Here is an 18271-nt window from a genome sequence, read left to right on the forward strand (position 1 = left end):
TATTACTATTACTGAAGGCTACTCGCCATACCAACACCAACTAGATGTTAAAATCATAATATAAATGAGTAACAGTAGGTGGACATTAGGTAAGGCTGCACTTTTTGCAGCGATCTCGTGTAGAAAACTATTCCGCGCGTATATAAAACAGGTCCGCGGCTCCGAACCGTAGTAAAGGGACCTCTGGCTAATATGTCGAGTTCGTGTCGGGCTCGTAGCTGAAAACTAGCTTTACTTTGTTGTCTGGGTCAACTTTGCTAGCAGAGACAGAGAGAGGCGTTGAAAGGCTGCTCCAACAGAACTTATTGTTTTTGGAGGAAAACACGAACACGGTGTACAGTCGAGTCTTAATAGCTTACTTACAACTGGGCTCGTCAGGCACTCTTCTTGGCTGCAGTGGTTATTATTATATTTACATGCTTCCAGCTCCCGTTTCTGCTCGATGACAGCTCGTACTTTTCCTTTTTCTCCCTCCCTCGCTCACAGACACATAATGGGTATGGCAGTCCATTCTCCCTGCAGCACGGACTACACTGCCCATGAGGCTAAATTGTTTAGGGCGATGCCTGTTCAGAGGGATTTAAGCCACACATTGATGTTCATTCACTGCCAGTTCGTCATCAACACATGTTGGTAACAGGCCTTATACTTCAAGTTCTTGCTGTGTATCTTGTTAACCAGACTCTCTTGTGCTGCAGTTGCTGTTTTCACCTTGGCTCACGCTCCACCTCCAGACTCAGGATACCAAGCAATCATTTTTGAAAATCCCTCTGTGCCTCACCTGCCTGCCCTCCTGCCATCACACTCCATCTGAAGCCCCGGATCTCAGGTCAGCCTTTCTACGCCACTCAGCCCTCCCTGGATTCTCTTACCCCCCTCTCAACACTCCATGTCCCCTACTGCAAGTAAGAGTTGCTACCCTTACAACTTGCCACTTCAGAGCTGCCTCCACTACCTCCCTAACTCCACTGTCTTCTCTCTTCAGTGTGACTGTTCCCTGCTCAGCTGCACTCTGCATCCCGTTCCCTCGCCCTAGCCACGTTTCCCAGGCCACGCCTCGTCAAACTCCACGTCTTGTTTTTTTTGTCTTTGCTACGTTCTTTGCACTACGCCTAATAAATTGTCACATCATCTGCTGTCTCAGCTCTGGGTTTCTGCACCTGAGTCCTTTTCAGTACAGGCCACTCGGCCCCCGTGACAGACAGTCTCTCCTGCTGTCAGACCAAGTTTTCCTCTCAGTGGATTTAAAGTAACAGCTGCATCCAAATCTCGTCCATCCTTCAGGACACTTCCCTTAAAGTCAAACACATGTTTTAAAGACAGACTTTGTGTCATGTTGTATCACATTAATCTTTGGTCCCTGTCATTTTCCCTGTAAATACTTCATTTAAACTCAGGTTTTCTCTCTTATTCATAATTAACTGAAACTTACATTTATACAGAGAAACTGTTACACAGCATCAAACATTTAGCATTCAAAACAAAGACACAATCAGGTTATCACTGTGTAACACTGATGTTTTCTATTAGTTATTCAAACTTTATTACCTTCTATCATCTTCTTCAGCTTCTTCACTTCTTCCTGTAGCTGACTGTGGTTTTTACTCAGTTCATCATAACGGCTCTGTAACTGAGTCAGGCTGGTTTTTGTGTCTTTAGAGAAAAACAGATTCAAATTAAGTTAAAATGTTCTGAAAATATATCTGTGATATAAGAACTTGGTGTTTGCTTACCTTGAAGTTCATCCTGGAGCTCAGTGTGGCTGTTCTTCATTTTGTTGAATTCACTCTTGTTCAAAGCATCTGAAATATTTCAGTGAAATCAAAATAAAATAAAATAAAATGAGTGAAACTGACTGTTGGGTCGTTTTCTCTCTATAGAAAAAAACATGTTAATAAATGTAAATATAAATTTTATCTGACAGTAGTATTTTCTTGTTAATTTTAAATACTTTCTTACCTTGATGTTCAGTCTGTAGCTCGTTGTAACTGTGGTTCAGTTTGTTGTATTTAGTCTGAAATTCTTCATGTTTGATTTGAAGTTTGTTGAATTCACTCTTGTTCAAAGCATCTGAAATATTTCAGTGAAATCAAAATAAAATAAAATAAAATGAGTGAAACATTGAACAGAAATAATCTTCTTCCTCTGCTTTGTCAAATATCAATAAGAGTCAGAAACTTGCAGCCATTGTTCTTTAACATGTCCTGTGGGTGGAGGTGTTAGAACTACAGGAAATCTGATGAGCTAAATACGTATCAACTGTGAACAAAAACCACTGACAAGATTCAGAATAATTGTGCTTCAGTGTGGAGGAAGAAGGTGAAGAATCAAACAGCATTTCTACACCTGTAGTCAGAGATGTTATCTATATGCTTTGAAAGAATAGATTCTGACTCATGTGACATGTGCCTGTTCTCACTGAAAATATCTCTTTTTACATTCAGTCAAAGCTGCTCTGAGGCTTCAACACTTCCTCTTTCTGCTTATTTATAATTAATAAATGTTTCTTCCTGCAGCTTCCAGGAACTCCTGTTACAGTTTTTCCTGCTTTCAGACGTCCTTTTGCAGGCGTCTCTATTCTCACATCACAGATTTGTGATGTTTCTCCTGATTCAGCATTAAGTCTGTCACAGCTCCACCAGGACCTAAAGGTCAGCTGAAGATCATCAACTGATTTAAAACCTAGAATCAAACCACCTTAAAATCCAAACATCAGCAGCTGCTGGGAGTTTTCTCTGTGTTGTTGTTTTTGTTATTGTGGAGTCTTTACCTGATAATATAAAGAACCTCGAGGCAACTGTTGATGTGATTTGATGTAATAAAAAAAGATTAATTGATATATCCCAGCAGATGAATGGAGCTAACATTAGCTTGTTAGCTACCTGCTTAATACACCAAGTGAACTAACTAGTCGCACAATGACAGACGGCCACTGTCTAACATAGTGTGACTGCACCTGCATCAGTCTGCAGCAGATGCTGCTGCCTGTCTGCTTTGTTGATATAATCATGGGAGTCTGTGGGGACTGACTCGCTTTCAGCATCAGCCTCCAGTGGTCATTAAAGGAACTGCAGTTTTTGCTGCTTCTGTGTTGGCTTCATGTACTTCCTGTATTTGCTGTGGCAGAAGGACACGTTCTGGTTGTGAAGCTGCATGTTTGTTGGCTGCTGGGATTCAGTATCAGTCATACATTCATTTGCAGGAGAAGTTCAGAGGTTGTATCTTATCTTACAGCATATGGACAGGATGATGATCCCAGCTAACATCAGGAGGCGCACAGCACTCTTAGACCCAGTGTAGCACATCTGAAAGAGCCCTTCAGGACTGAAGGAGGATTCTGAGTCTGTGGTCCTGTTAGAAAGCAGTGTGGATGTTGGTTTGTGCTTATTTCCTGTCAGTCTGTGGTCAACAGAGCTGTGGTTGTGGTTGTATCAGCTTAACGTCATAAAAGGGTTTGCATATAAATTTCTTAACTGCATTTATTGTTTCTCTTAACTACAGATAAAACTCTGTGTTGTACAATATGTGTACTTTGTTGAGTTTTTGAGAAAATATCAAACTGAGTTTGCATAAAGCAGAAAATGTATAAACTCTTCTTTTTCTAAAGACGTTGAACGTTCACACATAAAAGCACAAACACAGTCACACCTCAGTGTCACAGTTGGTTCGACCCAGGAAGTGTTATTTTCTCAGTTACAGTTTGTTTTCTTGCTGTTGCCTTATAGAGAAACAAACTGTTGAACTGTTGAGGTTCATCCAGTCAATGTGGAAAGTTTGAACCACGTCTCAGTCACTCTTTAAATGAACAACAATTTATATTTCACTTCTTCCCTTTTTATGTCATTCACTAACTTTTTCTTTCATTTCTACATTTTGCGCAGAAAAACTGATGCATTTCATTCATACTTTGTTGTTGGGCCGTCCTGGTTAACACACCTCTGCAACATTACATGAGAGTCGGGTACTCGGCCTCTGGATTTGTAAATCTGGGCTGGTGGGTTCAAACTTCAGGAGATCACACTCCTCAGCCTCCCTAAGAAGGTTTATGTCAGAATATTGAAGGAGACAGTCCATCCAATTGTGAAATCTCAAATTCAGAGCAACAATGTGGTTTCCATGCAACACTGGACTCTTCATGCTCTCAAGGATGTGTAGGACTTTACCCATATAGTCTGCAAGTGTTTTGTGGAGAGAAGACACTTAACCACGTCCTTGGCTGGGCCTGTGTGGGGTGATTAAGGAGTCTGATGTATCAGTCCCACCATTGCTGTCGGCTTTCTGCTGCCTGTACAACCAGGATCAGCCTCGGTTCGCATCACTGGCAAATAAATAGATAAATCAGATTTGCCAAATAGACAGAATTTCTGGGCAGGGCCGAAGGAGCTGGAGCTCCTCCACACTGAAAGCTCCTGACTAGGATTACACCTGTGTGCTACTTAGATGAGGTGTTTGAGGTTTGTCCAACTGGAGGACACACATTGTCTTAATCATTCAATTCAGTTTTACTTCTCCAAATCACAGCAACAGCCTCAAGGTGCTTTATGTTGTGAGGTAGACCCTACAATAACATTACAGTAACAAGTTTGCTGTTTGTGTGTTTTCCAGTGAAGTAGCAGAAACACAGCAGTGTGGGAACAGGAAATAAACACAATCAGGTCTGCAGCATCAAATCATTTCACTTCAAATGTTTAAAATCAAACATCTAACATATTGGAATAAAATTCCTCACAGCGTGTCATGATTCCCATCACAATCAGCAGATACAGCACTCCCAGGTTCACTTCAAAAGCTCTGAACCAGCTTCTTCTCACAGCTGGAAGCTTCTTCTCGGTGTGAAGATCTACAAAGATAAAACAAAAAGTCAGTTTATGAAGCACTAATGAGAGACTTTGGAGCTTTTTATTAATCCTCACTGAAGGAATGATCCCAGTAGAAATGAAGTACATCAGATTTACCAAACAAATTAGTCGAGTTTGTTACAAAAGTGCCAGTTTGGACTGAAACTGGAAACATATTCTGAGGACATGTGACACGAACACTAACATGTCTTAAAGTGGTCCATGTTAGGGATAAGAGAAATATTTTAATGTGTATCTGCTGATTATATTGTTTTATGTACTTTAATAAAGGCTTGTAGAGCAAGGCCACTTTTAACTCACAAACTAAGTGAAAAACAGGAAGTTTTAGTGCACAGCCATATTAATAGATAAGACACTGAAATTAGGAACTTGCCGTATAAGCAATGTTTGAGACTGTGTGATGTGTAAAGTACCAAAATAAAACCTAGAAGCACAGTTTATGATTCTAATGTTAGAGCTCTTGCAACTGGCGTTTGAGCTGTGCAGAGGTCTCTCTCTTCCAGAAGATGATTGAATAAAAGAAATATCAATATTTTAACACACAGAGTCGGTTTTCTCTGTTCTATCATGGGGACAAAAGAATCGGGTTTAATATCGGATATCAGAGCTTTAAAAGACACTGAACAACACTTTCATCATCAACATTTTCTTTGGTTTTGTCACTTTGATGATTTCCTGCTTACCAGCTTCTTGTAGGCCGACGTCAGGGTGCTGCTCTCCATCATCTAACACCTCCACCTCACTTTGCTCTCTCACTCCTCCATCCTCTTGGGAGCCTCTGCTGTATTTCACCCTGAAATCTTCAACACTTTGAATTTCTGTAGACATTTTGAGCTGAAAGATCTTTGAGCAGCTTCACCGTCTGTCTGTGTCTTTAAGTCCGACAGCTTTGAAGAGGAAACAAAGAGGAAGTAAAACAGGACAGGTCACAGTTCTTCTGACACGTCAGGAGGCGTCAAACTGTCAGTTATGTACAAATGAAAACAACATTCAACAAGATCTGAAGTTCAGTTACATGAATGTAAAACACTGAAAGAAGTTTTGTTTTTAATATTTTCTATCACAGAGATAATAAGTTTTAACTCAGCAGCTGCAGTATGTTTATAATAACACGGCTTTGTTAGACGCTGCCTTCTACAAACTGTAAGTACATAGAAGCAGCAGAGAGAGGAAGTGTTTGTGACACAGGAAATATGTCAGAGTGAACTATCTATTCATCTTTATTTTTACCAGCACAGACACTAACAGGGCAGCGTGGTGCTGCAGTGGTGAGCACCATCACTTCTCAGAAAGAGAGTTCCTGTTTTGGGTGGAGTCTTTCTGTGTAGAGGCTCATGGTCCTGGTCTGTGAGCCAGCGTTTGTGTTTGACGTCTGATTCTGGTTCATTTCATGTTCTGAGGTGAAGTTTTGGTTATGATTGTTGTGTCTCTGTTTGTGTCCCCAGGTCTTAGTTTGTTATCTAGCCTCAGGTTTTCTGTTATCATCCCTCCTCTGTGTCCCCGCCCTCTTCCTGTGTTAGTATCTCTCTGTGAAGTCAGTCTTGTCTCCATGTTGATTGGCCTGTTCCCCAGTCGTGTCTCTGTGTTTCTCTCACTCCCTCTGTTCCCTGTGTTCAGTCAGTCTGTGTCTCAGTGTGTGTTTCTGCTGTTTCCTGTTTTACTCTGACAGTCTCTCGTCCTGTGTGCATCTTGTTTAGTTTTGCTTCCTGGTCTCGTCAGTTTGATTATGTTCAGCTTTGTTCCCACCTGTGATCTGTTCCCTTGTGTTTCTTCTCACAGCCTCCTTCATTCCCTCCAGCTGTGTGTTCGTCTGTTTAGTAATTCTTGGTCTAGTTATGGTGTTTTTGTAGTCAGTAATAAATTGTCTTTAAGTTTAGTTTTTGCCTCCGACTCCCACATTTTATCTGCTATCCTGCCTTGCCTCACACAGCGGTACATGACAGGAGATCTCGAACACTAAAATAAAGCAGCAGACTCCGACCTACAAGTGGCAGCAAGTAGCTGTTTCCTTTCTTGAGGAAAAGCTGAAGTGGAAGCGTTGGCTCACCCCTGGTAGGAGCACATTTTCAGTGGTACTCACCGGGCTCTAAGGGGTCCTCAAAGACGTCGTGTTCGTCCACCTGCTGTCCCGCCTGCACCTGATGCTCTGCAGCTGAAAGTGGGCATCATCCACCCATCTCTGGTTGCTCACAGTTGTTGATCAGTCTCTCCGCTGCCCGCTCATTGGCCTGCCTCCTCATAAACTCTTTCACCTCGATCCTCAAAGAGTTTCCTGTCTGGGGCCATCAGAGGCTCATTTATCCGGTTTCCCTTTTTCCTTCACCAAGAAGAAAAAAAGTGCAGATTTCCTTCTCACGTGGAGCAACAACCTATCACCAGCTGCCGACTCCACCTGGATGATGCCATTTTGCTCGCCGGAGATTTTACGGGCCGGCTCATCACAGGCTCTTCAGCTGGAATGATGTTGCATCAGCAGCTCCAAACTCTCCTATTTCCTCAGGCCGGAGGAGACGACGCTCCTACTATCCTCCCTCTGTGAGTAAAACTGACGATTAGACTCTGCTCTTTGTTCCCACCTGTGGTCTGTTCCCTTATTGTTTGTATTCATTGTCTGCATTCCCTTGTGTTGCTTGTTGTTGGGTCTAAACAAACGACCCTGCTGGATTCAGACCACGAGAGACTGCAAACAGAACACAAGAGCCACTGGTACGGTTTGCTTGCAAGGGGAGATTGCCTCCCAGAACTGACACAAGCTCGCCTGTAGCCAACTCCAAACTCCAAACTCCCCTCGCAGCCTTTTATTCAGAGAACACACACTGTGAATGTGTTTGTATGTGTGTGTGTGTCTCTGTATACGTGACTTCCTGCAACACAACATATGTTTACAACCATTTAACAACATCCCTATTCATAAAAGGGTCATCTCCCCCCACCCTGTATATGGCTTAACCCCCTTAATGGTCCACCATATACAAACATAGGTGAGCCCATAAAGGGCAGGAAGTGGACGTTCCTGAGCAAATAAGCAAACCAGAATCTTTACATGGAATGTGCCTGCAGTTGAACACTATAGCTGTAGCCTCCCCCACCATCCTACATGCAGGGGAGGAGAATAGAAACAAGAATATCTTCAATCATGCAGTTTAAACAAGGTTCACAATTCGAAGCACAACAATGACAATTTTTAACAAAGTCACTCCAACACTTGTCATGATCTCCCTCATCCATCCAGCTGTGTGTTCTAGTTAGTGTTTCCTGGTTTATTTGTTGTGCTTTTGTAATCAAGAACACCATAACTAGGTAGGGACAGGCTTAGGGCGTCGGGGGGTTCCCCAGGAGCATCTTCCTTGGGGGCTCAACCCGGGGTAGCGGTCATGGCCTATTAGGGGCTCTGTTGGCTCTTAGGTGACGGTTTCCTCGTGGCTGCGTGCAGCGGGGCTAGGGGAGGGTCTGTGCTGACGGACGCGGGTTACTGACCGGGTAGCCTGGCTGCCCCTGGGTGGGTCCGGGACGGGCGTGAGGTTCTGGGGGCGCTCCGGCTCTGGGCTGGGGCCCTGGCCGGGCCTCGGGGGCTTGGGTCCGGGTTGGTGTGTTGCCGGGGTTGTGGGCGGGTGGGTGTATGGGGGGCCCAGTTTTCTCTGTGGTGGGGTCAGGTGGACTGTCCCAGGCTCTGTGGGGCTGGGCAGCGCTGCTGCACTGGGCCCCGGTCCGGATGGGCCTGCGCCCCCTTTCCCTGGTGGGTCGTGGAGTATGGGGGTGCCTACTGGGGTCAGCGGGGAAGCTGGCCCCAGGGAGGGGTCACTTGCCCCTCCCTTCCTTCCCTCCCCATCTCCAGCTGCCTCCCTCTTCCCGCTCCACCACAACCACCCACACATGCAGGGCTTTGGAGTAGGGGTGTGTCACCAGGTTGCAGAGGAGGCATCCCCCCCCCCCCCGTCCCCCGTCCCCCGTCCCCTTCTGGCTGCCTCTGCCTCAATTTTACCAGGGGCAAGGGTACCTAGACCCGGTTCTTAGAGTACGCTTGGGGAGTGTGATTGTGTGTACAGCGTCTCTTTATGTCTGTCTCCACGTTGGTTGAGTGTGGAGTAATTGCATATGAGAGCATGAGGGTGGGAATGGATGTTTGTATCTGTGTGTGCCTGTATGTCTGTGTCTATATGTCAGGTTGGGTATCAGACGCCACCTCTCTTGGGACATCTCAGGCCCTCCAAGGTTTGGAGGCCTATCTTCCCCCACCACTTCCCCTGCCGGTGGCGGACTCCCTCAGACATCGGTGCGTTGGTGGTTCTTTGTGTCCGGGGATGGGCGTCCAGGTACACACCGGCTCACTCCTTGGTGGCTGCTTATTGGGGCCTGGAGCTTGGGGCTCGCTTGGGCCACTTCGGAGGTGGGGTTCCCCCGGCATCTCGGCCTGGGGCTCGGTCACTCAGGTACAGCTGGCTGCCGGCGTAGCTCACGGGCACGTCACTGCAACCCCCCCTGGCTTCTGCTCCACAGCTGCTGAGTGACCCCTCATCTGGGGCTCTCCTCAGCTCTTTCTGGGACAGTGGCACGGCTGCCCCTCTGTTGGTCTTCCTTGGTCTCTTGTGTTCTGGGGGCCTCTGGATGTCTGGAGTTTTGATCTCCTCCATACCTGCTTCATGCCCTGGAGGACGGGGCTGTGGCCCCCCCACACCCTCTAGCAGATCATTATATGAAGGAACCTTTTAAAAAACAAGCAAGCTCATGCTCACAGGTGTACACACGGGTGCTCACACACAAACTACACCGTTTTTGGCTCCTACCTCAAAACACACTGTGCGCTGTCGATCCTACGTGCTGCACAATAATGTTTAATATTTAGTATTTACTGTCATATTCCCATATATCATTGTGATGTTGTTTATTCTATTACTCTCGTTTTCTTCTGCTTGTTTTCTTTTCTCTTTGTCAACAGGTGATCCAGGTGATTGATATATTTATTTATTTATTTATTTATTTTTTGTCTGCTTATTCTGTTGGTTTTTGTTTTTTGCCCTTCTCCCCCGTCCCTCTTCTCAGTTGTTTTTCTTTCCCTCTTTCTTTCTCCCAGTCAAGTCTGTCCCATATTCAGCAAGTGAAAATAAAATAAACACTAAAAGGTGAATCAAATAGACCAATATGGCAAGGCTGGGATGGTGGAACACCATAACTAGCGCAGCAGCCAGACCCTGAACTTCAGCAGGTAACTGATGAGCAGTCAGGCTGCAGCCTCCGTCTCCACCTGTTCATGCTTCTATGGTAGAATCACTGGATAGACCCAGAACAAGCTGGAGAAATTAGATCTCTTGGCTGGCCTGGGAACGCCTTGATGTTCCCTTGGATAAGCTGGAGGAGGTGGCTGTGGAAGTGTGGCTCCCTGTAACCTGAGCCATCCAGCATCCAAGCCCAGTCTGAGTCAGGCAGCCTTCAAACCTTGACGCTGCTGCTAGGTCTGTCAGAGGTGAGAGGTCCCATAATGAAACCAGTTCCAGCTCAGTGACTGCTCCACCAGGGGCATCCCCAGTAACTGGTTGGAGTTTGAGCGTGGACACACTGCCCCAGTGAGTGTACCCCAGCCAGGTATCCCTGTGGAACCAGAGCCAGCAAGCCTAAAGATTTTCCTTTCTATTTGTTTGAGACCTCTGAGTTATCCAGCCAAGCCCCAGGAGGGCTCCTGTCTACCTCCAAGTCTCCAGAGAAACTCTGCCTTTGCAGCCAATCTTCAAAGCTGCCACTGTTAGCAACACGTCCGTCCTCCAGAGAAGTTCTTTCACCTCCTCCATTTTCATACTGTCCACACGTTCTGACCCTCTTCTCCTCTCTGCTTCCGGGCCAACCCCACCATTGTTTTTGGTTTTTTTTACTTTTACTTTCCTCTGGGCAGAAGCTGGATTACATTGCGGATCAGTTGGCTGCGGTCGTGAGGTCTCAGAATCTGCTCTGTGAGCAAAAGACTGAAAAGACCACGGAATTGAAGGTAAATAACATCATGGAGAAACTCGCAGCTATCCAACGGGAGATTGAGAGACCAGTGTCGGAGTGTTAAAAACAGCTTGAAATTCTCATGAGTTGTTTGTAAAAGAAAAATCACCATTATGATGCGGCTACCCCTTCTGCGCCAGCTGTGGGCTCAAGGCTGGAGCTGAACAAAAACTCCCTGATAAAGACTGTGTTGAGTCTGTTCCTTCCCATTCCATGCAAGGCCACCTGGGTTGGCTGGTAGACTGTTTACTTAGCCTGTTAGGGCGAAGGACACTGTCTCAGCTGAACTATGGACACACACACACATACATATACACTGATAAGCACTCACACATCCCCCCTCCCCTTCCAATGCCTTCGATGCTTGTTGCCTCCTGGGAACACGAGGCGGGTCTGGGCCTGCGCTGGAGAGTCGGCGCAGTGGCAGGATGGCTGCTGTGTTGCCTGGGATTACTCCTTATCCCCTACCCAACCCTGTGGCTTGTCATGTGCTCTATAATGTTGTGCTGTGGACATTTATGTGCATTCTGTGCAGAGGAGTTTTTTGTTTCCTGTTCTCGTGCTGTCCTCTATAGCCCAGCATGAGCAGAGGTCTCTTTTTTTCCTCTTGTACTTTCCCATTGTAGTGTGTATTTCAGTGTTTTTTCTGTAATGCAACTGTTCTCTGACTTGTATCTCCATGTGATGTATGTGTTGTGTGTGTAAGGTCGGGGGCGGGTTCATTCCACTGCAGGGCAACCTGCCACTGCATGTGGTGAATAAAATTTGAACTTGAACTTGAACTGTTCCTGCTTCCCTCAAAATTGCTGCCATCACCCCAATAGTGAAAAAAAAACTGGTCTAGATCCCAGTAATTTTGATCATTTCCGTCCTATTTCCAATCTACCATTCCTTTCAAATATTCCTGAGAAGATAGTTGCCACACAACTCCACTCACATTTAACTAATAATAATCTGTATGAACAGTTCCAGTCTGGTTTTCGTCCCTCCCACAGCACAGAAACAGCACTTATAAAAATAACCAATGATTTTCTTATGGCAGCTGACTCCGGTTTACTTTCCATTCTTATTCTCCTCGATCTGAGCGCTGCTTTCGACACTATTTCTCACTCTGTACTTCTCAGTAGGCTAGCCTCCATCGGTCTCTCCCATGCTCCACTAGCCTGGTTTAAATCATACCTGTCTGATCGCACTCAGTTCATTCAACTCAAATCCTTCACTTCTCAGCCCTTTCCTCTGGTCACTGACCTGCCCAGGGATCTGTCCTGGGCAGGGCAGTGCAGAGAGGTTTAAAGGGGCGGGTGCTCAAAGTTAAAAAGGGGCACATTGAACCAGGCTGAATAACAACAACACACATTCATTAAGAATCTAATATGGTCAACAAGGCAAAGAAAACTTAGCCGATGTTTTACCTGATGGGTACAATGTTGCTGTTGAGGGGTTGCTGTGGATAGTGCTGGAGGGCAGGGCTGTGTTGATCTGAGACTGTAGACATTAAAAAGTCCATAGGAGAGATGGTAGCTGATTAAACAAGTGTCATGAGATAATAACAAAATGCAAAGATTGGTGACAGCGCTTGGAACCATAAGGCAACAAAAAACTGTGAGAAATAATTTAGGCTCTGCCTGTGAATCACTCTTTGCTTCTCTTCTTCCTTCCATCCCATCATCTCATATATCACTCTCCACTTGCTGTCTATCTGAGAACAAGGCACAACTTGCTATTGCAATAAACTATAATCTAATTATCCACACCTAACAACTCTTGCACTTAATCTATAATAAAATGATGACAGAAAAATGTTATAGCCCTGCCTTTAGTAGCCTCACACAGCTCTACTGTTTCCTCCTCATGTCCTTACCAGCTGTGTCTGGACAATGTTATATCATGAGTAATATATTTCTTTTAAATCCATCTAAATAAAACACACACATGCACGCACAGTGACATTTTAGACCTTCTTCAGAATATTGTATATACTATGGGCATCACGGTGCTGATCCAGAATCCTTACATTATTATTTATTACTAGAGCTACAATAATAAAGCAATGATGAGGGGGAAGTAATAAATATGAAATAATGTATTTATGATGATTCCATTTGTTTCACTATCCACTCTGTGCAGGGGCAAAGCTTATTACATTTTAAACTGTAGAGATACAATAATTTTACTGCTGTAAAATCCAAATTTTGTCTTATTTAAAATATAAATCTAATATAATCTGCTTCTTAATGTATGTTCTTTAAAATACAGCGTGTTTTTTAATATATTATAATTATAATAATGCATAATTATGTGGACATGCATATTAGACCGTTTTTTAGTGAAATATAATCCCTCCAGAAAGGCAGGAAAAGCCGGGAAACTAAGTATGTTCTAAATACTTTAAAACTAAATATGTTCCCTAAAACGGTGACAGAGCTACAGACCCATGACAGCCTCACACAGGTAGCCAGCAGCTATGACCAGCACTACTTGTGCAGTTAATAAAAGGACAGGTAATGTTTGTCACGCTGTTGCACACACAGCACGCTCGTTTGTTTCAGTTCGTCAGTTGCAACAAGACAGCTGACCAACGTGTCCGTAATAAGCTAACACTCCTGTGTGCTACACACTACAGTGTGCGCTGTACACCTACTTACTGGTTTTGTTGCATCAGTCTGTGTCTCTGAGTTAATTTGTGTTTCTCCTACAGCTCCGGACCGCAAAAAATGCGCGTGCTCTTTGTGAGCTCGTTCCCGGCTCGTAACCAGCGCGTTCCGCCGTCAAGGGCGATCATTGGTTAAATGTGATCATGCGACTGATGCAAGCCAGATCCTTTTATTTAGCAAAACTGTGATTAATAGTTAAATATTATTGTTGAGGGGCACAGACAGGACTCCGCACGCACACACACATTAAAAAAATAAATAATTTTTTTTAAAAAGTTGCCTCAACAAAAGGGCACTTTGGGCACCCATCAGGAAAGGGGCGGGTGCTCAAGCCCCTCTAGCCCCCCCCCTCTGCACGTGCCTGGTCCTGGGGCCCCTTCTTTTCATTATCTACCTTCTTCCGCTTGGACACATTTTTCATAAATATAATATCCAGTTTCACTGTTATGCTGATGACACCCAGCTTTATCTGTCCACTAAAGCTGATTCTGCTCTCCCCCCATCCTCCCTCACCCTCTGCTTAGCCGAACTAAATTCAGGGTTCTCTTCTACTTTTCTTAAACTCAACAATAACAAATCTGAGCTTCTCTTGGTCGACTCTAAATCAACATTATCCAGGACCAACAGTTTCTCTATTACGATCAATAACTTGCCGGTCTCCGTTTCTTCCTCTGTGAAAAGTTTGGGTATCATCCTTGTCAGTACTCTATCTTTCAATTCACACATTAATAATGTTACTCAGTCTGCATATTTTCAATTGTGCAACATTAATCGTCTCCGTCCTTTTCTCACTCCACACGCCGCTGCCGTTCTTGTTCACAGCGTTGTTACTGCTCGGATCAATTACTGTAATTCACTTCTTTTTGGTCTTACTCAAAAATCCATTAATAAGCTTTAATGTGTCCAGAACTCTGTGGCTCGTATTATCACCAGGACCCCTTCCATCCATCACATCACTCCTGTCCTGCAGCAGCTTTGTCGTTTCCAACCCACTTCAACTTGCTTTCTCCCTGCATGTTTTTTTTATTGGTTACACACATTAATATTCATGAAGCTTGTTGCTGTATTCTGGTTGCAAAGTGTGATTGTGCTGTGCAATCATGTGTGTGGTTATATGATGGGAGTGCAGCTCTCCCAGATTGTTGTTGGTAGAATCTGTTCTTCTCAAGGCTGCTTGTTCCCCTTATCAATGTCGTGCACGTATGCGTAGGTTACATAGATAGCAAACAGAAGCATTCTAGGTTTTTAAATGGCAACCTACCACACATACATTAAACCTAACAACTTTTGTACACATTTAAGGCTGTTCATCATCTATCTCTGATGATGATCCCATCTCGGTGTCTTAGATCTTCTTCTTCTCTCTCTCTAGCCCCTCCCCCTGTCTTGCCACCGTGGCTTTCAGCTGCTCCTCAACTCTGGAATTCACGACCTCCTGATTTAAGAAATATCACTTTCTTCTCTCTCTTTAAGTCTAGACAAAAACGCACTCGTTCAAAATAGCTTATCCCACATAACCTCTCCACTCTGCTATGTTAAATATAGATATAGAGCCAGGCATAGAGCCAGAGAGTGTTAGTGTAGCTGTTCACCCCTACAGTAAGAAACAAGAAGACTGATGAAGGAAAAGCTTCTTCCACTGGTGTAACACACAGGTTTGTATGAAGTCACACTAACTAACCAGCAGTAACCCACATTTGATCAAAGCAGGGGCAGAACTTTAATAACAGGTTATAATGTGTCATCACAGTTGTTGTCAATCCAAACACACTTTCTAATCTTTCTAATGTAACTCACCTCTCCACCTCATCCCACCTCTCTGGGAACATCTCAGGCCGTCCAAAGTTTGGAGGCCTATCGCCCCTCACCAGCTAGATTATTTTGATGGTGTTGTGTTTATTATGTTGCTCTCTTTTTTGCTTGTTTTATCTTTGTCTCTCAACGGGTGATCCGGGATTTTTTTTTTCTTTTTAAGTGCCCTTTCTCACTGTCCTCCTTCCTGTCTGTTTTTCTTTTCCTTCATCTTTCTTCCTTTCCTATCCCCCAGCCATGTCTGTCCCATATGTAACAGCTAACAGATCATCTGCAGAGGAATGGCTTATTTGAAGAGTTTCAGTCAGGTTTCAGAGCTCATCACAGCACAGAAACAGCTTTAGTGAAGGTTACAAATGATCTTCTTATGGCCTCTGACAGTTCAATTCAATTGTATTTATATAGCTCCAAATCACAACAACAGTCGCCTCAAGGTGCTTTATATTGTACAGTAGATACAGAGAAAAACCCAACAATCATATGACCCCCTATGAGCAGCACTTTGGCGACAGTGGGAAGGAAAAACTCCCTTTTAACAGGAAGAAACCTCCAGCAGAACCAGGCTCAGGGAGGGGCGGGGCCATCTGCTGTGATTGGTTGGGGTGAGAGAAGGAAGACAGGATAAAGACATGCTGTGGAAGAGAGACAGAGGTTAATAACAGATATGATTCAATGCAGAGAGGTCTGTTAACACATAGTGAGTGAGAAAGGTGACTGGAAAGGAAAAACTCAATGCATCATGGGAATCCCCGGCAGCCTACGTCTATTGCAGCATAACTAAGGGAGGACAAATGAATGTGATGACTTTTTAATTAATTTATTTTTTGGACTTTTACATTTTCTAATAAATATCAGTAGGTTTCTATTGTTGAAGTCTTTGTTATATTTAACTGATTTAAAGTTAAAAAAAAGTTCAGTGTGATTACACATAAGAGTTTAAGTTGGTGCATCCCTCACTGAGAACCTGCTGTTACTCTACATGTAATATAATACTGTTGCTCCTCTCTGCAGCTGATTCTGACAAACAAGGTCAGGCCCAGGAGTCATCCTGAATCTTCAGCTACATCAAGTTTCACGGCTCGCATGAACTAGATTATTGGCATACAGGCTAGAATAATTAAAAATAATAATGATAAATATAAATAGTTTATTTTGCACTTTACAGATTAAAAATCTGAGGTATAATGTGGTTCTTTAGCTTTCCATGAAATGGGTTTTAAAAGTGTTCATGCTTCCTCAATCTGAACCTTCATGACAGCAAAATTTATGAGTCAGTTTTGATAAGTTTAAAACTTTTAGAGTAAATCATAAATCTGAAAACATGTTTGTAAAGATATTTGAAACATTGTCACTGGTTTATGCACCTGTGAGAATAGTTTCATACCGATTGGACACAAAGCAGACGCTAAAGTCTGCATCTGATAAAATGGGCGGAGCTCAGCAGTCACACCTGCTGCCTCTGCAGGAAACATCTCCAGGCAGGTGGAAGAAAATGTTTTAGTGTGACGTCTGTTAATGCATATAATGTTTTTATGTAGGAGAAATATAATTAAAATCATAATATTTAGAAGTGAATACATAAAATAAAATGGTTGGATACTAAACAAAGCATAAATGTAATGTGAAGGTTGGTGCTTTAACCCTTTCACTGTAAGTTGGCTTAATGAATCAGACCTTTACAAACAGCGAGACCTCAGGTGCTTGAGAGAGTTACATGATTTTAGATACTCTGGTGTGATCATTGTAATAGGGGCGTGGCATAAACTGATTATCTCCTTTTTTATTATGGCTTTTATGAGTTTTTGGCCAAATTGAGTGAACTTCTAGATGATTACAAAAACTACAGTCTGTCTGTGTAAATACATTTATTGTTTTATTGTGCCTTAAATATTCATTTGCAGTGAAACTTTGTTTGAAAATAGAGAAACTTTTTCTGTGGGAAATTTAGGGCAGAAATCTGGAAAATGTTGTGTTTCAGTATTTTCTTGCATTTACATGTAAGATCTTAATTTGAAAAGTTCTGTTTCCAAGGTAATTTCTACTTTTATTCAGCACGAGCTAGGATTACTTTATTGATTGGATAAGATGCTTTAATTATATTCTAGATTTTAAGTTTGAACTTTACGGTAAAAGGTTCAGTCCACATGATGAAGCTGTCTGTGGATGAATCAGTGAAATATTTGCTGTAAGACTCAAATTCTTCTTGTAATCCTGAAATGTCTTCCATTGTGTGGGCGTTTACTGATAATAATGATGGATTGTAAAGCATCGTATATTTGAAGATTTTGTTCTTTCTTTTAAAACAGTTGTTCTGTTTACTCTTTTTTCCCCATTTAAAAATAAAAATTTCATTTGTTTGTTTCTATTTTTTCTGTAATAAAAAATATAAGAATAAGAAAGTGTAAGACTTTTAATTCATTTGAAAGCCTGATGCTCAGCCTCGTCCACCCCAGCTGTGAAACTCAGAAACCAGTCTTACTTGTTATCATCTATCGTCCACCTGGGCCTTACACAGAGTTTGTCTGATTTCTCAGACTTTATATCTAATTTAGTTCTGAGCTCAGATAAAATAATTATTGTGGGTGATTTTAACATCCATGTAGATGCTAAAAATGACAGCCTCAACATGGCATTTAATCTGTTATTAGACTCAATTGGCTTCCCTCAAAATGTAAAAGAACCCACCCACCACTTTAATCACACTCTAGATCTTGTTTTAACATATGGCATAGAAACTGAACATTTAACAGTGTTTCCTGAAAACCATCTCCTGTCTGATCATTTCCTGATAACATTTACATTTACAATCATTGATTACACAGCAGTGGAGAGTAGGGATGGGTATCGTTTAGGTTTTATCCGATACCGGTGCCAAACCGGTACTTTTGAAACGGTGCCGGTGCTTAAACGGTGCTTAAAGAATGGAGAACACACACTTTGTCCAAAAACCTCTCATGTTTAACT

The 18271-nt window shown here is 43.2% G+C and overlaps 1 protein-coding gene across 1 annotated transcript in view; it reads right to left on the reverse strand.

Annotated features, from left to right (window-relative positions):
* Positions 1–1517: 1517 nt before the first annotated feature.
* The window catches only part of LOC146492535 (uncharacterized), a 66000-nt gene continuing 49246 nt past the window's right edge, over positions 1518–18271 (reverse strand). Inside the window, exons 4-6 of the mRNA XM_085149248.1 lie at positions 1960–2070; positions 1734–1802; positions 1518–1653 (exon numbers count right to left, since the gene is read on the reverse strand). Of these exons, the coding sequence (XP_085005374.1) occupies positions 1535–1653; positions 1734–1802; positions 1960–2070 (299 nt within the window). The 3' untranslated portion in view covers positions 1518–1534. The remainder of the gene's footprint in view (positions 1654–1733; positions 1803–1959; positions 2071–18271) is intronic.

This window comes from Neolamprologus multifasciatus, chromosome 22, assembly GCF_963576455.1.
Source record: "Neolamprologus multifasciatus chromosome 22, fNeoMul1.2, whole genome shotgun sequence".
Lineage (NCBI taxonomy): Eukaryota > Metazoa > Chordata > Actinopteri > Cichliformes > Cichlidae > Neolamprologus > Neolamprologus multifasciatus.